This window comes from Lynx canadensis, chromosome B2 (genome assembly GCF_007474595.2).
Source record: "Lynx canadensis isolate LIC74 chromosome B2, mLynCan4.pri.v2, whole genome shotgun sequence".
NCBI lineage: Eukaryota > Metazoa > Chordata > Mammalia > Carnivora > Felidae > Lynx > Lynx canadensis.
In genome coordinates, this window is record NC_044307.1 from 74,354,284 (window position 1) to 74,372,410 (window position 18,127).

At 34.7% G+C, this 18,127-nt stretch overlaps 1 protein-coding gene across 4 annotated transcripts in view; it reads right to left on the minus strand.

The window, feature by feature from the left end:
- The window catches only part of IBTK (inhibitor of Bruton tyrosine kinase), a 91,504-nt gene that overhangs the window by 30,833 nt on the left and 42,544 nt on the right, over nt 1-18,127 (minus strand). For all 4 annotated transcript variants that reach the window (XM_030315896.1, XM_030315894.1, XM_030315895.1 and 1 more), the window contains exons 17-21: nt 10,830-10,931; nt 7,675-7,792; nt 4,652-4,712; nt 3,966-4,087; nt 2,542-2,654 (exon numbers count right to left, since the gene is read on the minus strand). In XM_030315896.1, coding sequence (XP_030171756.1) covers nt 2,542-2,654; nt 3,966-4,087; nt 4,652-4,712; nt 7,675-7,792; nt 10,830-10,931 — 516 coding nt within the window. The remainder of the gene's footprint in view (nt 1-2,541; nt 2,655-3,965; nt 4,088-4,651; nt 4,713-7,674; nt 7,793-10,829; nt 10,932-18,127) is intronic.

Genomic DNA, 18,127 nt, shown 5'->3' on the forward strand with positions numbered 1-18,127 from the left:
TAAAGAGGATGTTTAAACTGGCCAACAATTATTTTTAGTATAAACATTTTCACAGATGGTCTTCTAACATAAAGGATCACACAACGAAGTTTACTTCCAGAACAGGCTTTTTGGCCCCAATTAAATTTGACCTTTCAATCATTATCTGCTTTGGCCACAGAAAGAGTAGTAAAGCAGGAAGAATAAGAACTGGAATCAAAAAAAATAAATTCTATTTCTGTCTGTCACTACCTCAAATCACTGAAGTTTTCTGCGCTTTTGTTTCCTCAGGTTTAAAGGAAGGGACAAAAATTTAGTTCATTACTAATGTCTCTTCCATCTCTGAAATATAAAGATTCTAACACGTGTGCTAATAATACCATTATTTAAAACAAACTGAATATCTGCTTTTTCCCTAAGTCTTTTAGGCAACTGAAAAACAACTAGTTTCATAACTTCCTGTCTGTCCATTTATTCATCTTTCCATCAATCCACCTACACGTCCTTCTATGGACTAGAGGTAATTCGTGTAACAGAGAGAACACAAAATCACAGAATTTTACATATTAAAAGGTCCTAAGTAGGAATCAGGAGATGTAGTAAACGTGAAAGACCTAGCTTCAGTGCTTCATCAATCAATCCAGGTATATTGTCTTTTTTATATCTTTCTGTGTTATCTAAAACAACTATTCTTGACATCGTTTATTCCTTTGAACATTATCAAACACATCAAGTACCTCATTTATAGATCATGTTAAATACAAAGACATTCTTTCTTTGCCCTGAGTGACAGCTTTTCTTTTTTTTTTCCACAGGGACAAAATGTGTACTTGTATTTTTCAAAGTTACCTCATCAGGCTGACTAAGAAAATACTGCTGACAGAAGTTATACCTGTTTATGTCTTCCTACAGACACACATACTATTTCTTAGAGCCATACTGTAGTCTCATTGTGGTCACACTTCTGTATTTTCATCTAAAGAAAGTATTACAATTTCGATAGTTTAGATCTAGATCTAATCAGAGGAATCTAGAATGTGAGATAGTCTATACCACTGGCCTGAACTTTTGAAATCAAAACAAAAAGGTGTGAGAGGTGCTGTTCCAGTTAAGAGACTAAAGAGACATTAATAAGCAAAGGCAGTATCTATCTTCACAGGATACCGGGTGTTTTTTAAGGTTAAAACACAAAAGGCTATAAAAACATTCCTGGACAACTGGAGAAATCTGAATAGAGACTGTAATACTAGGTAATATTCATGAATTGATGTTAATGGTCTTCGATGTGCTAATGATACTATGGTTGTGTAGAAGAATATCCTTATTCTTAGGAAATTCGTATTAATTTATATTAAAATGCCATGCCTACAACTTCCAAGTGGATCTGTAAAAAATGATAGACTGTCTGGAGAATGAAGGAAGTGAGCATGCAACAGAAAGTCTATAAAAAATAGCAAATGTGGTAACAGGTTAACAATAAATTTGGAGGAAGGGTATCCAGATTTTCATTCTTTCATCTCTTCAGTAAAAGATTTTCAAACTAAACTGCGAAACCATTTTAGAAAAACTACATGACCTTTACTTTCAAACAGCTCACATAATGCATAGATATAAAATATTTTGTATTCTATTACTGGATTATAACCTTCTAATGCACATGAATGGCATCTAACTCGGAGTACTGATGTAAATGAAATGAATCCATGTGATAATAGTGTCTCTGTCCTGTTTTGCCCATCACTAACAGTCTATGCCACTGGACAGAGTGGTCTTTCTAAAAAAAAAATTTTATCCACTCACATTATATGCCTTAAAAATCCATCAATCAATTACTCATAGCCCTCAGAATCACATTTAAATTCCTTAGTTTAGCATAAAATCCCTCCAAAATCTGACCATTGCCAATTACCACTTATCTACACATGCCCTATATAGCTGAAGCATGCTGACCAAAGCACAAGAAATATGCAGTTCTTTCCAGTGCCTCTAGCCTTGGGAGTATATTGCCCCCTTTGCTTCATATGTCTATCCTTTTCTTGGCCAATTTCTCTTCATTCTTCAAGATCCAACTCATGTATCATTTTCCTCAAGAGGTCGTTCTTGATCTCCTCAGATTAATATGGGCTTTTCTTTTTTTTTTTTTTTTTATACATTTATTTATTTTTGATAGACAGAGCACAAGTAGGGGAGGGGCAGAGAGAGAAGGAGACACAGACTCCGAAGCAGGCTCCAGGCTCCAAGCTGTCAGCACAGAGCCTGATGCAGGGCTCGAACTCACAAACAACAAAATCATGACCTGAGCTGAAGTCAGACGCTTAACCAACTTAGCCACCCAGGTGCCCCTAATATGGGCTTTTCTTTTGTGCTCTCAAAGCAAACCTCAGTCAGAATATTTATTACAATATACGATCATTTTCCGTAGCCTCCCTAAGACAAAGGCTATTTTCTTTCAGTAGGCCTGGCAAATGGCATACAATAGTATTTGATACATGTTAAATTAATTAGATAATAGAGACATGAAAGATTAGATCAGGAAATATATCCTAAGACACTTTCACTAACCTGTAGATGGTGGACTCTGAATAACGTCTGAAAGGTTATAACCTCCAGAACTATCTGAACGCTTACGTGTCTTCTTTTTTGCTCTTGTTTTTGCCTTCTTGAACATACTTTCCCTATGAAAAAAGCAAATACAAAATTCATTTTTTAGAAATAAGTTAGAGATTAACAGCAAAAGAACTGTGCATTTTGAGCAAGAGAATAAATATACATATATGTGTGTGTGTGTGTGTGTGTGTGTGTGTATAGCATTTTAGTCAAACAGAGAACACAAAAAATAGGCATGCTCTAGTTGCATTTATCTATGTTGCTCAGAGCAAATTACTCAGTTTTACTGAACCTCAGTGTGTACTCTTACTAGATGTAACTCTACTATTTCTGTGAAAGTTAGAAATAGGGAAATACTTTTAAAAGTAAATAATCAAATATCATAAACTTCAAGTAACCCAAATGCTAACAAACACTAGAAAAGGGGTTAGAAACAAATCTGGAACCTAACAGCAGTTTCTCAGTGGGCTACACAGTTAGTTACTATTATATATATAGTAAATGACTTGAATGCCCAAAGATTTTAACAAGTCATTTACTAAGTAGAAGGAAAGTAATTCTATAACCAGTTGATAACTGAGCCTAACACACAGTCTGGAAATACTAAACAGGGCTTGTCATATGTTTGGCCACACTACAGGGAGATTATGTAGAACCTGGGATATTTTGTTAGAGGATTCCCAAACGTCAGTCACTATAGGTCATATCTCTTAAACCAGTCAGGTTCTCTATAGAGAAAAATCCATAATGGCTGATGTAGTCTTGGTTCAATCTCTCCAGAGGGCAAATCTTTCAGCCAAGATGGAGGAGGAACAATCACTTGGTTGAACTGAGTTCAGAAAAAGGCCAATTTTCTTTGAAAGAAGCTAAAAAAATGATCTTTTTCAAATCTAACCACTCACCCTGGTCTTCATAAGCCTGCTATCTCTAATTCTTAAGACTTTCTGGAATTCTGTTTTAGTTTTTTTTCCTAAGTCATTACTGCTCAGCAACCACTTTCCAACTTCCAAAACTATTAACACCTCCTAACTGCTGTTTCTCCTTTCCTGTTCTCTCTGCTCTAGTGCAATATGCCTTTTTTATTTATTGTAATTTTAGCAGGATTTGGGAAGGTAGCTAAGATAAATGCATTTATTCAACCTAACATGTTAACTTAAAGGTTGTATTCCTTTTATATTTATAGTTAATTTTGTTACATCTGCAAATAATTATGCATGTACTTTCTTATAGCAAGACTAAGAATAAACATAAATACATACTTCCTATATCAGGATTCTCCAATTTTCTCTTTCAGTTTAAACGTGTTAATAGTGTCAAAGATCAGGGAGAAGAGTGGAAGAAGAGGAGGGAAGAAGAAAAGAAAGAGAAACAGAGCTTACGAATAATTCTGTTCCGTATTTATGTCTTCTTTCAAAAAGATATCTCCATCTTCTACTTCCAAATAGCTAATATCTGGTCCATCCTGATATGGTGTAATGACTCTTCTATCCATTGCTGGAATCTATTTTTTTTTTTAAAAGTCACTTTTTAAATATAAAATGTGTAAAGATTTTTTCAAAATAGGTATAATATCCCACTTGTTTTGATATGTGGGGACATTAACAAGGAAAAGTCTAGAATGCCTAATGACTTCCTACGTTTACAACAAAGGGAAAAATGATTAGATTCATTAAACAGATTATTCCAAAAAATATCAAAAAACACTTTCCATAAAAACTCATTATTAAATACAAATTAATCCAATTTTGGGGAAAATATGAAACCATGTTTTTGTACTGTCCTGATGTTTAGTAAATTAACAAGTAATGAAAGACTTGAAAAGTCTTCAATAATTTTCATTTATAAAGGAATTAAAAATTATTAGTTTTATCATTAAATACTTTCAATTATGATTATCATACTAACCTGTGGGATCTATAAAAAAAACAAACAAACAAAAACCCTATGTCTTCATTTTTAAAATATCCTAATGTATTACAATTTATTAGGAAATTATTTCAGTGAGAAGTCTGATCTAATATACTACTTTAATTTGATTATATTATTGAAAAAACATAAACCTTACCATTTTTCTATAAAACACAGAAAGATCCTTCAAAACACCATCACTTAAAACATCAAGAGACCTAAAAAATAAGATACAAAATTCTATTTTAAGACTTAAGTAACTTAATACCTACCAAGATTTTCAAATCTGTTGAGACACTTTACACTGCTGAATAAGTACATTATTTTTAAAATCATCAATATGCCATCAATATGCTACAAATTCTTTTTGAAAGTATGTATAGTTATATATTTCAAATAAACAGGAAGATACATACACAAACATCTTCAGTAAAATCAAACCCTTAGAAAAGATTTTTATATCACTTATATCATAGCAAAATTGTAAATACAGTTCTTCCTCAACATCCCAATAAATCTCTTAAGTTGAAAATCTCTTAAGTCAAAAATACATTTAATACACCTATTTACTGAGGTGTAAATAGCTTAGCCTAAACTACCTTAAACGTGCTCAGAACACTTACATTAGCCTTGAGTGAGCAAAATCATCTAATACAAAGCCTATTTTAAAACAAAGTGTTAACTACCTCATGTAATTTATTACTATATTGAAAGTAAAAAATAAGTGTGTCAGTTGTTTACACCCTTGAAAATCCTGTGTGTCACTGGGAGCTGCGGCTCACTGCCACTGCCCAGGATCACCATAAGTGATCACCAGGATCACTTATACTTTTCACTAGTATGCGGAAAAGATCAAAGTTCAAAGTTCAAAGTACAGTTTCTACTGAATGTGTATCACTTTCACACTACTGTAAAGTCAGAAAATCCTAAGTCAAACCATGGTAAGTCAGGCACCACCTGTATTCATTTTCCACATCCGTAATCTTTAGTTCCTAAAGTATTATAGTGATAGAACAATGGCCTGTCATGATACCTGAATTCTATCTACAGCTATCACTGCTAGCAATTACCTGCATGACTTTGAGCAACTAACTTTATCTCTCTGGACTTTAGTATGTTCATGATGTATAAAATGTTTGGACTACATCAGTTGTATTCAAAGTAGATTTCAGGGAACTCTCCAGTTCCAAAGAGATACTTTTAAGGCCTCAGTAAAAACTTCAAGTTTACATTCTAAAATATATGTTAAACTATTTTTCCGAGTGCAAAACAATTTGGATATTTAAATCTGTACCATACCAGTTTTTAACATTTTGAGGATAATTAACCTGTGATGTTATATCCATTTTGGTGCAGCTCTCCTTTTTTAATATCTTTATACATATTTATTTATACTCCCAGCAAACAAACAGTTGTCTAGGAATGCTTAAATTTGTACAAATCTTTGTTTTAATTCAAGTTATGCATGTCTATTCATGTAAAATTATACAAGTAGAGACATCACCACAGCACACGTCCCATTCTTAATGGTTCATCTGACACCTGTCACAACGTAACTATTGAACAATGGTAGTGACACACATCATTTTCCAGTATCATATTTTTTTTATTTAAAAAAAAATTTTTTTAATGTTTATTTATTTTTGAGACAGAGAGAGACAGAGCATGAACAGGGGAGGGGCAGAGAGAGAGGGAGACACAGAATCGGAAACAGGCTCCAGGCTCTGAGCTGTCAGCACAGAGCCCGAGCGGGGCTCGAACTCACGGACCGTGAGATCATGACCTGAGCCGAAGTCGGACGCTTAACCGACCAAGCCACCCAGGCGCCCCCCCAAGTATCATATTTTAAGTAGATTCAGTGCTTGTTTTGCATTTTGGTTGATTCTTATCTGACAAATGAATGAACTTAGTTTGGCAAAGCAAAGTAAAAAAAAAAATTGCTTTGATTAAAATCATTAATGTGATGTCAGCAAAGAAATTTATTCTGAAACCCTAGCGAGATTCTGATACCAAAATACCAGAGGCATTTTAAAATCATACTAATATCCCATAACATTAATATGCACTTGAAAAGCATTTTCACAAAATAACAAAGCATTATACTGCCAAAAGAATTTCCTGTGAATTGAATCCTACATAGCAATTATTAAGAATCAGTGATTCACCTCTAAAAAGTAGAGCACTTTTATTTCATATTTTAGAGTTAGTTTCATTTAAGACCATCCTGACTTTGAAAGCTGAGATGTGAAAAACCTATTACCATATATAATAAATTATGTAGATCAAAATTTTGATTCTTTGAAAAAAAAGTGTCCCTGGGTTTTCTCGTCTATAATATGAGGATATAAACAGAATCTATGTCATCATAAGGTTTACATGAAAATCAACTGAGATCTATATAACACTTTGAGAATGCTGCCTGGCACATAGTATTAGTTACCATTATTATATCCAAAACAAAATACTGAAGCTTCAAAAGTGCAAACTGACATGCGGAACTCTAATCTAAAACTTCTATGTTCACCAAAACACTCATTTTCTCACCACCAACTTTATAGTAATAAAAATTAGACCTTATATTAAAAAATAAATCTGCAGGGGCGCCTGGGTGGCGCAGTCGGTTAAACGTCCGACTTCAGCCAGGTCACGATCTCGCGGTCCTTGAGTTCGAGCCCCGCGTCAGGCTCTGGGCTGATGGCTCAGAGCCTGGAGACTGTTTCCGATTCTGTGTCTCCCTCTCTGTCTGCCCCTCCCCCGTTCATGCTCTGTCTCTCTCTGTCCCAAAAATAAATAAACGTTGAAAAAAAAAAATTAAAAAAAAAAAATAAATAAATAAATAAATCTGCAAATTTATTTCACCAAATAATTCCACTACTAAAAACAGTGGAATGCATAGATATAAAGAACATACTTATAATTTTTTTCCCCACAAATTTCCAACAAAAATGTATGCTTTCCATTGAGGGCAAGAATTTTACCTATTTTGTTCACTGCTGTAGCTTAGTTGTGGCTGGCATATATCAAGCAAGCACTCAAATATTGATGGAATGATTGAATCCCCTTACATTTTTTTCTACAAAGCTGTAATTTGTCACTATTCTTTTAAATTGCTAACATGTCTGCTATTATGTATAAATAATTGCTTTTGCAACAGTCATACAATGTATGCACCCAACCTACCTTGCTTCAAGTAAAGCGGCCATATTCAGTCCTATAAACTGTAAACAAGACAGTTTCAATTGTTCAGCATTGTACATTGCTGCAAATTCCAGTAACATAGCAGCATTCTTAAGGGTAACTACAAAGAAAAGACAAAGTGAGACAAAAGCCATGTTACTACAGCAAATAATACATACTTATTTTTAAAGTTGTCAGGTTTGAACAAGGAAAACTGAAAGTACTTTCTTGCCAAAATAACTATAGTAGGGCAAATATAGAATGCACTTTTCATCCCAATGTGCCAAAGTATTTTAAATGATTGGTTATGAGGCAAAATAAACACACCAAAAGAAAATAGAGATGATATGTGTCACCTAAAAATTGACAATTTTCTATCTAAGGATTTTAGAATAGTTTTAACTTTCACAAATAAACCTTCCTTTTCATTTATATAGACAGAATAGTCTCTTTTCTATAAAACTAAGAAGATCTTAAGATTAAGACAAACCAGGGGTGCCTGGGTAGCTCAGTTGGTAGAACCTGCAACTCTTGATCCTGGGGTGGTGAGTTCGAGCCCTATGTTGGGCACAGAGATTACTTAAAATTAAAAAATAAACTATTTTAAAAAATAAAAACGTCAAGAGTAACGTTAAGGGTAATTTAAAAAAAGACTAAGAGAAACTGACAAAATCATTCTATAAAATATATTTACATTGAGTAATCCATCAAAATTTATGTGGGTATATTTACATAAACACATATACACACTATATATTTGGAAAATATTCACATTTAAATATTACTATATCATTATTCATGGCCAGTACAGAATCTGGTATAACTGTACAAAAGATTCTGGATTTTATTACAATCCTAGTAACTTTATGCATGAAGTGTCCTATTTTGCTAGAGACTATCTCAGAATATTCTACTCACCTAGTAAATGACTTTGGCTTTCCAAACCCCTTCATTCTTTATTTACTATGAGTCCAAACCAAGAGAGGAACATAACTATTTTCTACACCTGGCTTACCCTATGTTTTTTTTCTTCCTTCTAACTGTCAAAAGGTGTAATTGCAGTCAATAATGGTTTTTGCTTCGCTCCTAACCAAACCTAATATGAACCCAAACTCTCCCATTTCACACACAAAAAAATGGATCATATAAAAACTTTACAGTTGTTCAGTTGAGAACAAGGATTACCCAATAATAGAGATCAAACTTCTGTTGAACTCTTCTCTTGCTAAGTTCTAGGAAGATCAAGATATTCATTAATAAGGAAGCTGTGTAGCATGGACCGAAAAAGAATATCCAAGGAATGCCAGGAAAGTCAACTGAACAACTAAAAATATCTCCAATATGTATACTTTTTTTTTTTAATGTTTATTTATTTTTGAGAGAGAGAGAGAGAGAGAGAGAGAGAGACAGAGACAGAGAGCGTGAGCAGGGGAACCACGAATCTGAAGCAGGCTCCAGGCTCTCAGCTGCCAGCACAGCACAGAGCCTGATGCAGGGCTCAAATTCAAAAACCATGAGATCATGACCTGAGCCAAAGTCAGCCATTTAACCGACTAAGCCACCCAGGAGCCCCTCCAATACATATACTTTATTCCTGTAGTATGTTGTATCCTTTATTTTAATATATTTCCATTTTGTAGCTTAAAAGATTAGAGATGTTGGGTTTTTTTGGGTTTTTTTTTGATAACCAAGGAGAAGTCTCTCCACAAAGCTCAAGAAAAGTAACTATATAAGACACCAGAACTAAGACAAACTATCAGCAAGAAAAGATTAGAAAATTCTGACAGGAAATCCTTTCACACTTCCTAAAGTATGACAATGTGACAATGAAGATGAACAAAGATGAACAAAGATTAACAAAGATAAAATTAGAAACTTTTATATCAGGCTAAGAAAATCTAACCTTTATCCTAGAGTAAGCAATTAAAAATACCTAAAACAGGAAGACACAATTACTCCCAACAGAAAAATTAAAGTAGACAGAAAGAGGACTTAAAACATTACAGTAACACTACACAGAAAGGATGGATAACAGTTACCTGAACTAGCATAGACACAGAATAAAAAGGTAGGGGGAAATATGATTAATAAATATAGTTAAGATGCATCAGTTCTGACAACTGAAAAAATTTGGACGTAAAGAACAAAAACAATATAAAAAATAGCTTTGGGTTTCAAAATTTCAATGTTCAAAAAGACAGCCATGCAATGAACTGAAATAATGAACTATTTATTAAATGAAGTAACGAACAGAGACAGAAATAAGAGTTTAAGAGAAAAGAGGTAAATTTTGATCAAATATATAAATAAGATGATTATATAAAAATTCTAGCAAGGGGGCGCCTGGGTGGCTTGGTCAGTTGAGCGTCTAGCTTTGGCTCAGGTCACGATCTCATGGTTCGTGGGTTCAAGCCCCACGTCGGGCTCTGTGCTGACAGCTCAGAGCCTGGAGCTTGCTTCGGATTCTGTGTCTCCCTCTCTCTCTGCCCCTAACCCACTTGCATTCTGTCTCTGTCTCTCTCAAAAATAAATAAACATTAAAAAAAAATTAAAACAAAAATTCTAGCAAATAGTAACAGATAGCTAAACACAGGCTTACAGCCAAGACCAGGACAAGAGTGAATAATTTCTTTGAGGGGCACCTGGGTGGCTCAGTCGGTTAAGTGTCTGACTTTGGCTCAGATTATAATCTCCGTGAGTTTGAGCCCCATGTCAGGCTCTGTGCTGACAGCTCAGAGCCTGCTTCGTATTTTGTGTCTCCCTCTCTCTGTGTCCTTCCCCCACTCCTGCTCTCTCTCGCTCTCGAAAATAAATAAACATTAAAAAAAATGTTTTTAAAATTCTTTCAAACTTTCATCTTTGTAATTTCAAAATAAATTTCATACCATCTTCATTATTCAAGGTTTCATGACATTTCAAAAAATTTACATATTTCAATTATCAGATGTACATATTTTCACATATTAACATGTCTGGAAAATGGATGTGCTTATTGTTGCACAAAATAGCTTAAATGTTTTGACATTGTTCATAATTCAAAAACATAATGGTGCACTTTACCATATATGGTAAAATGGTAAATTTATGGCATCAAAAGTCAATGAATAATCCTGTATCAACCTGCAAACATAGTAATATTCAAATTCAAAAATACTTACGTTTCTCAGTTAATGCAACTTCACAAATCCCTTTCAATCGAGTTATGAGAAGCTGATCAGCCACCACAAGAACACTACAAATAAAATCCACATTTTGAGATTCTAAAAAAAGAAAGAAAACAAGCAAAACTATTACTTTGTACATTATACCTATGACAAAAGTTCAAGTAATTAAGACACAAAGAAGGAGAATTATAATGACTATTTTCTAAAGAGTGGCAACTATGATAAATAGTAATAATGTGAGACTTTTCTACCTTTTAAGTGGAAAGCTGTAAAGAAACACACCAAAATGCCTTGGTTCACACTAGGACCATAAAATGGGTACCTTGAATTGATCTTTTTAGTCTAGAAAGCATTTAGTCTAAAAATGCCTGATTTATTAAAATCTCCCATATTGTTAAACATTTCTCAATCTAATAAATAGAGGGGAAATTTAAATCTCAGCATCAAAATTATTATGTAGATATGTGTTAAATACATATAACATATACGTTAAGAACAAATGTATATACAGGGAGTAGGGTGAATAATGCTTTTAGATGCTCATATTTGTTTTAAATAAAGAAGCCTAAGGAGCTGGGAGGCTCAGTTGGTTAAGCAACCGACTCTTGATTTCAGCTCAGGTCACGATCTCAGTTAGTGAGTTTGAGCCCCACACCGGGCTCTGCGCTTACAGTGCAGACCTGCTTGAGGTTCTCTCTCTTTCTTCCTCTCTCTCTACCTCTCCCCTGCTTGTGCTCTCTCTCTCAAAATAAATATTCTAAATAAATAAATAAATGAACAAAATAAACAAGCAAGCAAGCCTAAGAGTACATTTTCTTTTTAAATTATAGGGGTTCCTTATTTAAAATAATCTTTCTCGTCCTGAGTACTATTAACGCCTAAAGCAGTAACCCTGAGCCACTGCCAGAATAACATAAATACAAAAACAAAACAAAACAAAACCACAATAGGAAGAAAAAAAGATTAAGAAGAAAAAATGTCGAAAAACTATTTTTGACAAAGAGGAAGAGGTGAACTCACTATGAATAGCAAACTAAGGACTACTTCCAGAATTCCTCTTCTCCACAAAAGCAATGAAGATACTAGGAAAATTGTCAACTTTTTCAAAATTCTAGAAGTTAGCCAAAGGCTTACAGTAATCTAGGGAGTATTGACTCAAGAAAAATGGCTGAATCTTGGTAAGAACAGTGAGCAATGGAGCACTGTAGTTTTTTCTATTTAAATCTTCCCCTCCCCTCCTCCAGTCTTAAAAACCAACAAGCCTGCAATCACAGTGAAAACGAACAACCAAAGCCACTGAAGACAACAGAAGAGTTATAAAGCAACATTATTAAAGATAAGTCATTATTTGACATGTGCGGCAGGGCTTGTCTTTATTTTGACCTGACTCAAAGCTTTTACTGGTGTGAACAGCCTCTTCCCCCAGGGTGTTTATTAAAAACAATCAGTTGTGGGGCGCCTGGGTGGCGCAGTCGGTTAAGCGTCCGACTTCAGCCAGGTCACGATCTCGCGATCTTGCGGGATCTCGCGATCTCGCGGTCCGTGAGTTCGAGCCCCGCGTCGGGCTCTGGGCTGATGGCTCGGAGCCTGGAGCCTGTTTCCGATTCTGTGTCTCCCTCTCTCTCTGCCCCTCCCCCGTTCATGCTCTGTCTCTCTCTGTCCCAAAAATAAATAAAAAACGTTGAAAAAAAAATTAAAAAAAAAAAAAACAAAAAAAAACAAAAAAAACACAATCAGTTGCAATTAATGTTGAAGCTGACTGAGACAATGATAATAGATGGAGCAAACAAGAAGCAGATAAAAAACATTTTTTTTAAATAAAAGCTAGGGAAAAAGGATGTTAATGATTAGATGTTTGTATCCCCTGAAAATTCACATGTTGAAGCCCTAACTTCCAGTGTGGCAATATTTGGAGATGGGGCCTCTAAGAAAGTAATTAAAAGTAAGTGAAGTTATAAAGGGTAGGGCCCTGATTCAATAGGATTAGTGTCCCTCTAAGAAAAGAGATATCAAAGAGATAACTGTCTGTCTCCCTCCCTCCCTCTCTCCACGACACACACACAGAAAGACCATGTGAGGACATAATAAGAAGGCATTCATGTATAATAAGCCAAGAAGAAAGTCCTCACCAGAAACCAACCTTACCAGACTCTAATCTGGGACTTCTAGCCTCCAGAATTATGAAAAAATGAATTTCTGTTGTTCAAGCCACCAGTCTATCATATTTTGTTATGGCTGTCCCAGTTGACTAATACAAATGTCCATGGGGGCTTTGAAAAGTCCCAAAATATTGCTGTGAAACCAGAAGCCCACATGTATGTGGATGACTATATACATGCCAAGGAAAAACTTAAGGTCCTAAATTTTTACCTCTGGCTGAACTTGAGGCTCTGCTAAAACAGAAAATAAGAGCTAAAGCAGAGTCATGAACTGCCTGCCTGAAAAACGAAGGCATGCCCCAACACACACACAAAGAACTCCGTGGCAAAGGCTGGGCATTTATTGGTTTTAGGCATTTAAAGAAATTTCTAACTTATCAGCTGACCACTAAGCTAACCCAGTAGACACTTCAGTGGTCACACAAGACAAAGAAACGAGATTTTACAGTATTAATAAGTTCAGAAAAGTCAAAAAGCAAACAGCAAAAACTTTTTAACAAACCCCAGGAAGGGAAGAGAATCTGACTTCAAAAGTTACCACATCATATTACTTAAAATGTCCAGTTTTCAGTTTGTGAGCTCAAGTCCCACATTGGGCTTGCTGCTGTCATCCTGTCATCACAGAGCCCAGCCCACTTCAGATCCTCCCCCCTCTCTCTCTGCCCCTCCCCCACTTGCACTCTCCCAAAACATAAATAGATATAAAATAAAATGTCCAGTTTTCTATGAAAATTATGCAAGATGCAAAATACATGTTAAGTATGGCCCATCCACAGGAAAAAAAAGCAACCAAGAGAAGCTCTCCCTGAGGAAATGAAGATGCTGCATTATTAAAGTTTAAATCAGCTATTTTAAATATGTACAAAGAATTAAAGGAAATGTCTAAAAAATTAAAAGGAAGTATGAAGATAATGTCTCTTGAAATCAAGAATATCAATGAAGAGACACAAATCACAGGTCAACTGAAATAAGCAATCTGAAGAACAGAAAGAAAAAACAATGAATAAAAATTAATAAGGCATAAGAGACCTATGGGGATGCCTGAATGGCTCAGTCAGCTAAGCATCTGACTTCAGCTCAGGTCATGACCTCATTACTCTTGAGTTCAAGTCCCACATCGGGCTCTATGCTGTCAGCACAGAGCCCACTTTGGTTCCTGTCTCCCTCTCTCTCTGCCCCTTCCCAGTTCATGCTTTCTCTCTGACTCAAAAATAAACAAAACATCAACAAATTTTTTTGAAACAAAAAAAGAGACCTATGAAACACCAGCCAGCATATCAAGATACATACGGGAGTTGCAAGATAAAAGTATGACCTAAAGAATAATTTAAGAAATAATGGCAGAATGGGGAAAAGTAAAATGTAGAGGTTTTGTATGCAATGGAAGTTAAGTTGTGATTAGTTTAAAATAGACTGTTTTATGCACACTGTTACATATATGTAAGCCTCATGGTAACCACAAAGGAAAAACGTAGAGCAGATACACAAAAAATGCAGAGAAAGGAATCAAAGCATACCACTACCGAAACATCATTCAATCACAAAGGAAGACAAGAGAGAAAAAGGAAACAAAGGAACTACAAAACAGAAAACTGACAAAATGGCATAATTAAATCTTTACCTATCAATAATTATTTTAAATGTAAATGGATTAAATTCTCTAATCAGAAGACAAAGTGGCTGAATGGATAAAGAAACAAGATTCAACATCATGCTGCCTATAAGAGACTCAATTTACCTGTAAGAACACACATAGGCTGAAAGTGAAATGATGGAAAAAAATACCCCATGCAAATGGTAACTAAAGGAGAGCTGGAGTGGCTATACTTCTATCCGACAAAATAGGCTTCAAGTCAGAAACAGAAGAGACAAAGAGGTTATTATATAATAATAAAGAGATCAATAAATCAATAGAACTATAAATACACATACGGGTATACAATGAAGCACCTAAATTTATAAAACACATAAAATGAAGGCAGAAATAGTCAACAATACAGTAATAAAAGGACTTCAATATGGATATTCATATTCAAATACAGATAGATCATGGAGACAGAAAATCAACAAGAAAACACCAGACTTGACCAAAACTACAGACCAAATGAAACTAACACATACATATGGAACATTCCACTCACAACAGCAAAATACACATTCTTCTCAGTGCACATAAACCATTCTTCAGGGCAGATCATACATTAGGCCATGAAACAAGTCTTAACAACTTAAGAAATTGAAATGATACCAAGTATCTTCTCCAACTACAGTGGTATAAACTAGAACAGGAGGAAAATAGGGAAATGTGTAAATATGTGGAAATTAACACAGTAATTCAAAGAAGAAATCAAAGAGAAGTACAAAATATCTTGACACAAATGAAAATGAAAATACAACATGCCAAAACTTATGGCATACAGCAAAAGAAGTTCTAATTTTGATAAATGCCTTAACAAAAAAAGAAGATCTTGAAAGAACCTTAAGGGTTTTATATAACAAGGAACTAGAAAAAGAAGTCAGCCCAAAGTCAGAAGGAAAAAATAATAAAGACTGAGCAGAAATAAATGAATTAGACATTAGAAAAACAAAAAAGATCAATGAAACTAAGAACTGGTTGTTTGAAAAGATAAAATTAACAAACCCTTAAGTAAACTGAGAAAATGATCCCTCCAAAAATTAAATCATAAATGAAAGAGAAGATATTACAACTGATATCACAGAAATGTAAATCATTAAAGATTACTGTCAATAATTATAAGCTAACAAATGGATAACCTAGAAGAAATAGATGAGTTCCTAGAAACATACAAGCTACCAAGACTAAATCATGAGGAAACAGAAAATCTGAATAGTCAATAACTGAGTAAGGAGACTGAATCCATAAATCAAAAATCTCCCAAAAGTAAAGCTCTAGACCAGATGGCTTCATGGGTGAAGTCTACCAAGTATTTAAAGAAAAATTAACACCAATCTTTCTCAAACTTGTCCAAAAAAAAATGAAGGAGAGGGAACACTTCCAAACTTATTTTATGAGGCCTGGATTATCCTGATACCAAAAGGAGTCGAGGACACTACAAGAAAAGAAAATCACAGTACGATACCCCTGATGAACATAGCTGCAAAAATCCTTAATAAGAAACTAATCAAATTCAATAGCATGTTAAAAAGATCATATACCACAATCAAGTGGGATTAATGCTTGGTGCAAGGATGGTTCAATACATGCAAATCAACAAATGTGATACTATCGTAACAAGAGAGGAATAAAAATCAGGGCAAACTGATTTTCAGTCAGTTAAGCGTCTCTTGATTTCCGCTCAGGTCAGGATTTCACAATTCATGAGTTCAAGCCCCTCATCAGGCTCTGCACTGAAAGCACAGAGCCTGCTTGAGATTTTCTCTCTCCCTCTCTCTCTGTCCCCATCCCCCATCATTCTTGTTCTCTCAAATACATAAACTTAAAAAACAAAAGAATAAAAATATGATCATTGCAGTACATGCAGTAAGTGCAGAAGACAAAATTCAACACCCATTCATGATAAAAACTCTCAACAAATTAGGTAGAGAAGGAAGATACCTCAACATAATAAAGACCATCTGTGACAAATCCACAGTTTAAGATCATACTCAACAGTAAAAATCTGAAAGCTGTTTGTCTAAGATCAGGAACAAGACAAGGACCCCCATTCTTGCCACTCCTATTCAACATAGTACTGGAATTCTTAGCAAGAGTAATGAAGCAAGAAAATGAAATAAACATCATCCAAATTGAAAAGGAAGAAGTAAACTGTCTCTGCAGATAACAAGATCTTGTATCTGGAGAACCCTAAATACACCATCAAAAATCTATTAGAAGTAACAAATAGGGGCACCTGGGTGGCTCAGTTGGCTAAGCATTCCACTTGGTTCCAGCTCTGGTCATGATCTCACAGTTTGTGAGTTCAAGCCCCAAGTCAAGCTCTGCACTGACAATGTGGAGCCTGCTTGGGATTCCCTCCCCCACAGCCAACTCTCTCCCTCCCTGCATCTCTCAAAATAAATACAGAAACTTTAAAAAAAAAGAATGAACAAATTGAGTAAAAATTGCAACATAAAAATCAGTTGCTTTTCTATGTACAATGAACTATCCAAAAAAGTAATTAATAAACCCTTTCACAATTATATCAAAAAGAATAAAACACTTAGGAATAAACTTAACCAAGGAGATAAAAGATCTGTATTCTGGGGCACCTGGGTGACTTAATCATTTAAACATCCAACTCTTAATTTCGGCTTAGGTCATGATCCCACAGTTTGTGAGTTTGAGCCCTAAGTCAGACTCTGCAATGGCAATGGAGAGCATCTGCTTGGGATTCTCTCTCCTTCCACCACTTGTGCACATTCTCCTTCTCAAAATAAATAAATAAACTTAAAAAAAGAAAAAGATCTGTACTCTGAAAACTATAAAACATTGATGAAAGGAATTAAAGATAACAATAAATGGAAAGATATCCCATGTTCATGGATTGAAAGAATACTGTTAAAATGTCCACTCAACCCAAAACAATCTACAGATTCAATAAAATCCTATCAAGATTCCAATGGCATTTTGCACAAAACAGAAAAAGCAATCCTAAAATTTATATGGAACCACAAAAACCCTGAATGACAGAGTAATCTTGAGAAAGATGAACAAGGCTGGAGGCATCACACTTCCTAACTTCAAATTATGTTGCAAAGCTACAGTAATCAAATACAGTGGAACACAACACGGAGCCCAGAAATAAACGCTCATTTTATCAATTAATCCTAAACAAGAGTATCAAGAATACAAAATGGGAAAAGGGTAGTCTTTTCAATAAAGGGTGCTAGGAAAACTGAATGAGCAAATGCAAGAGAATTAAGCTGGATCCGTACCATATAAAAAAATTAACTCAAAATGGATTAAAGATTAAACCTAACACCTGAAACTGTAAAACTCATAGGAGAAAACAGGGAAAAAGATCCTAGTCTTGTAAATGATTTTTTGGATATGACATCAAAACCACACACAACAAAAGCAAAAATAAGCAAGTGAAATTACATGAAACTACAAAGCTTCTACAAAGCAATGTTGAAAACAATCAACAAAATGAAAGGCAACCTTCAGAAAGG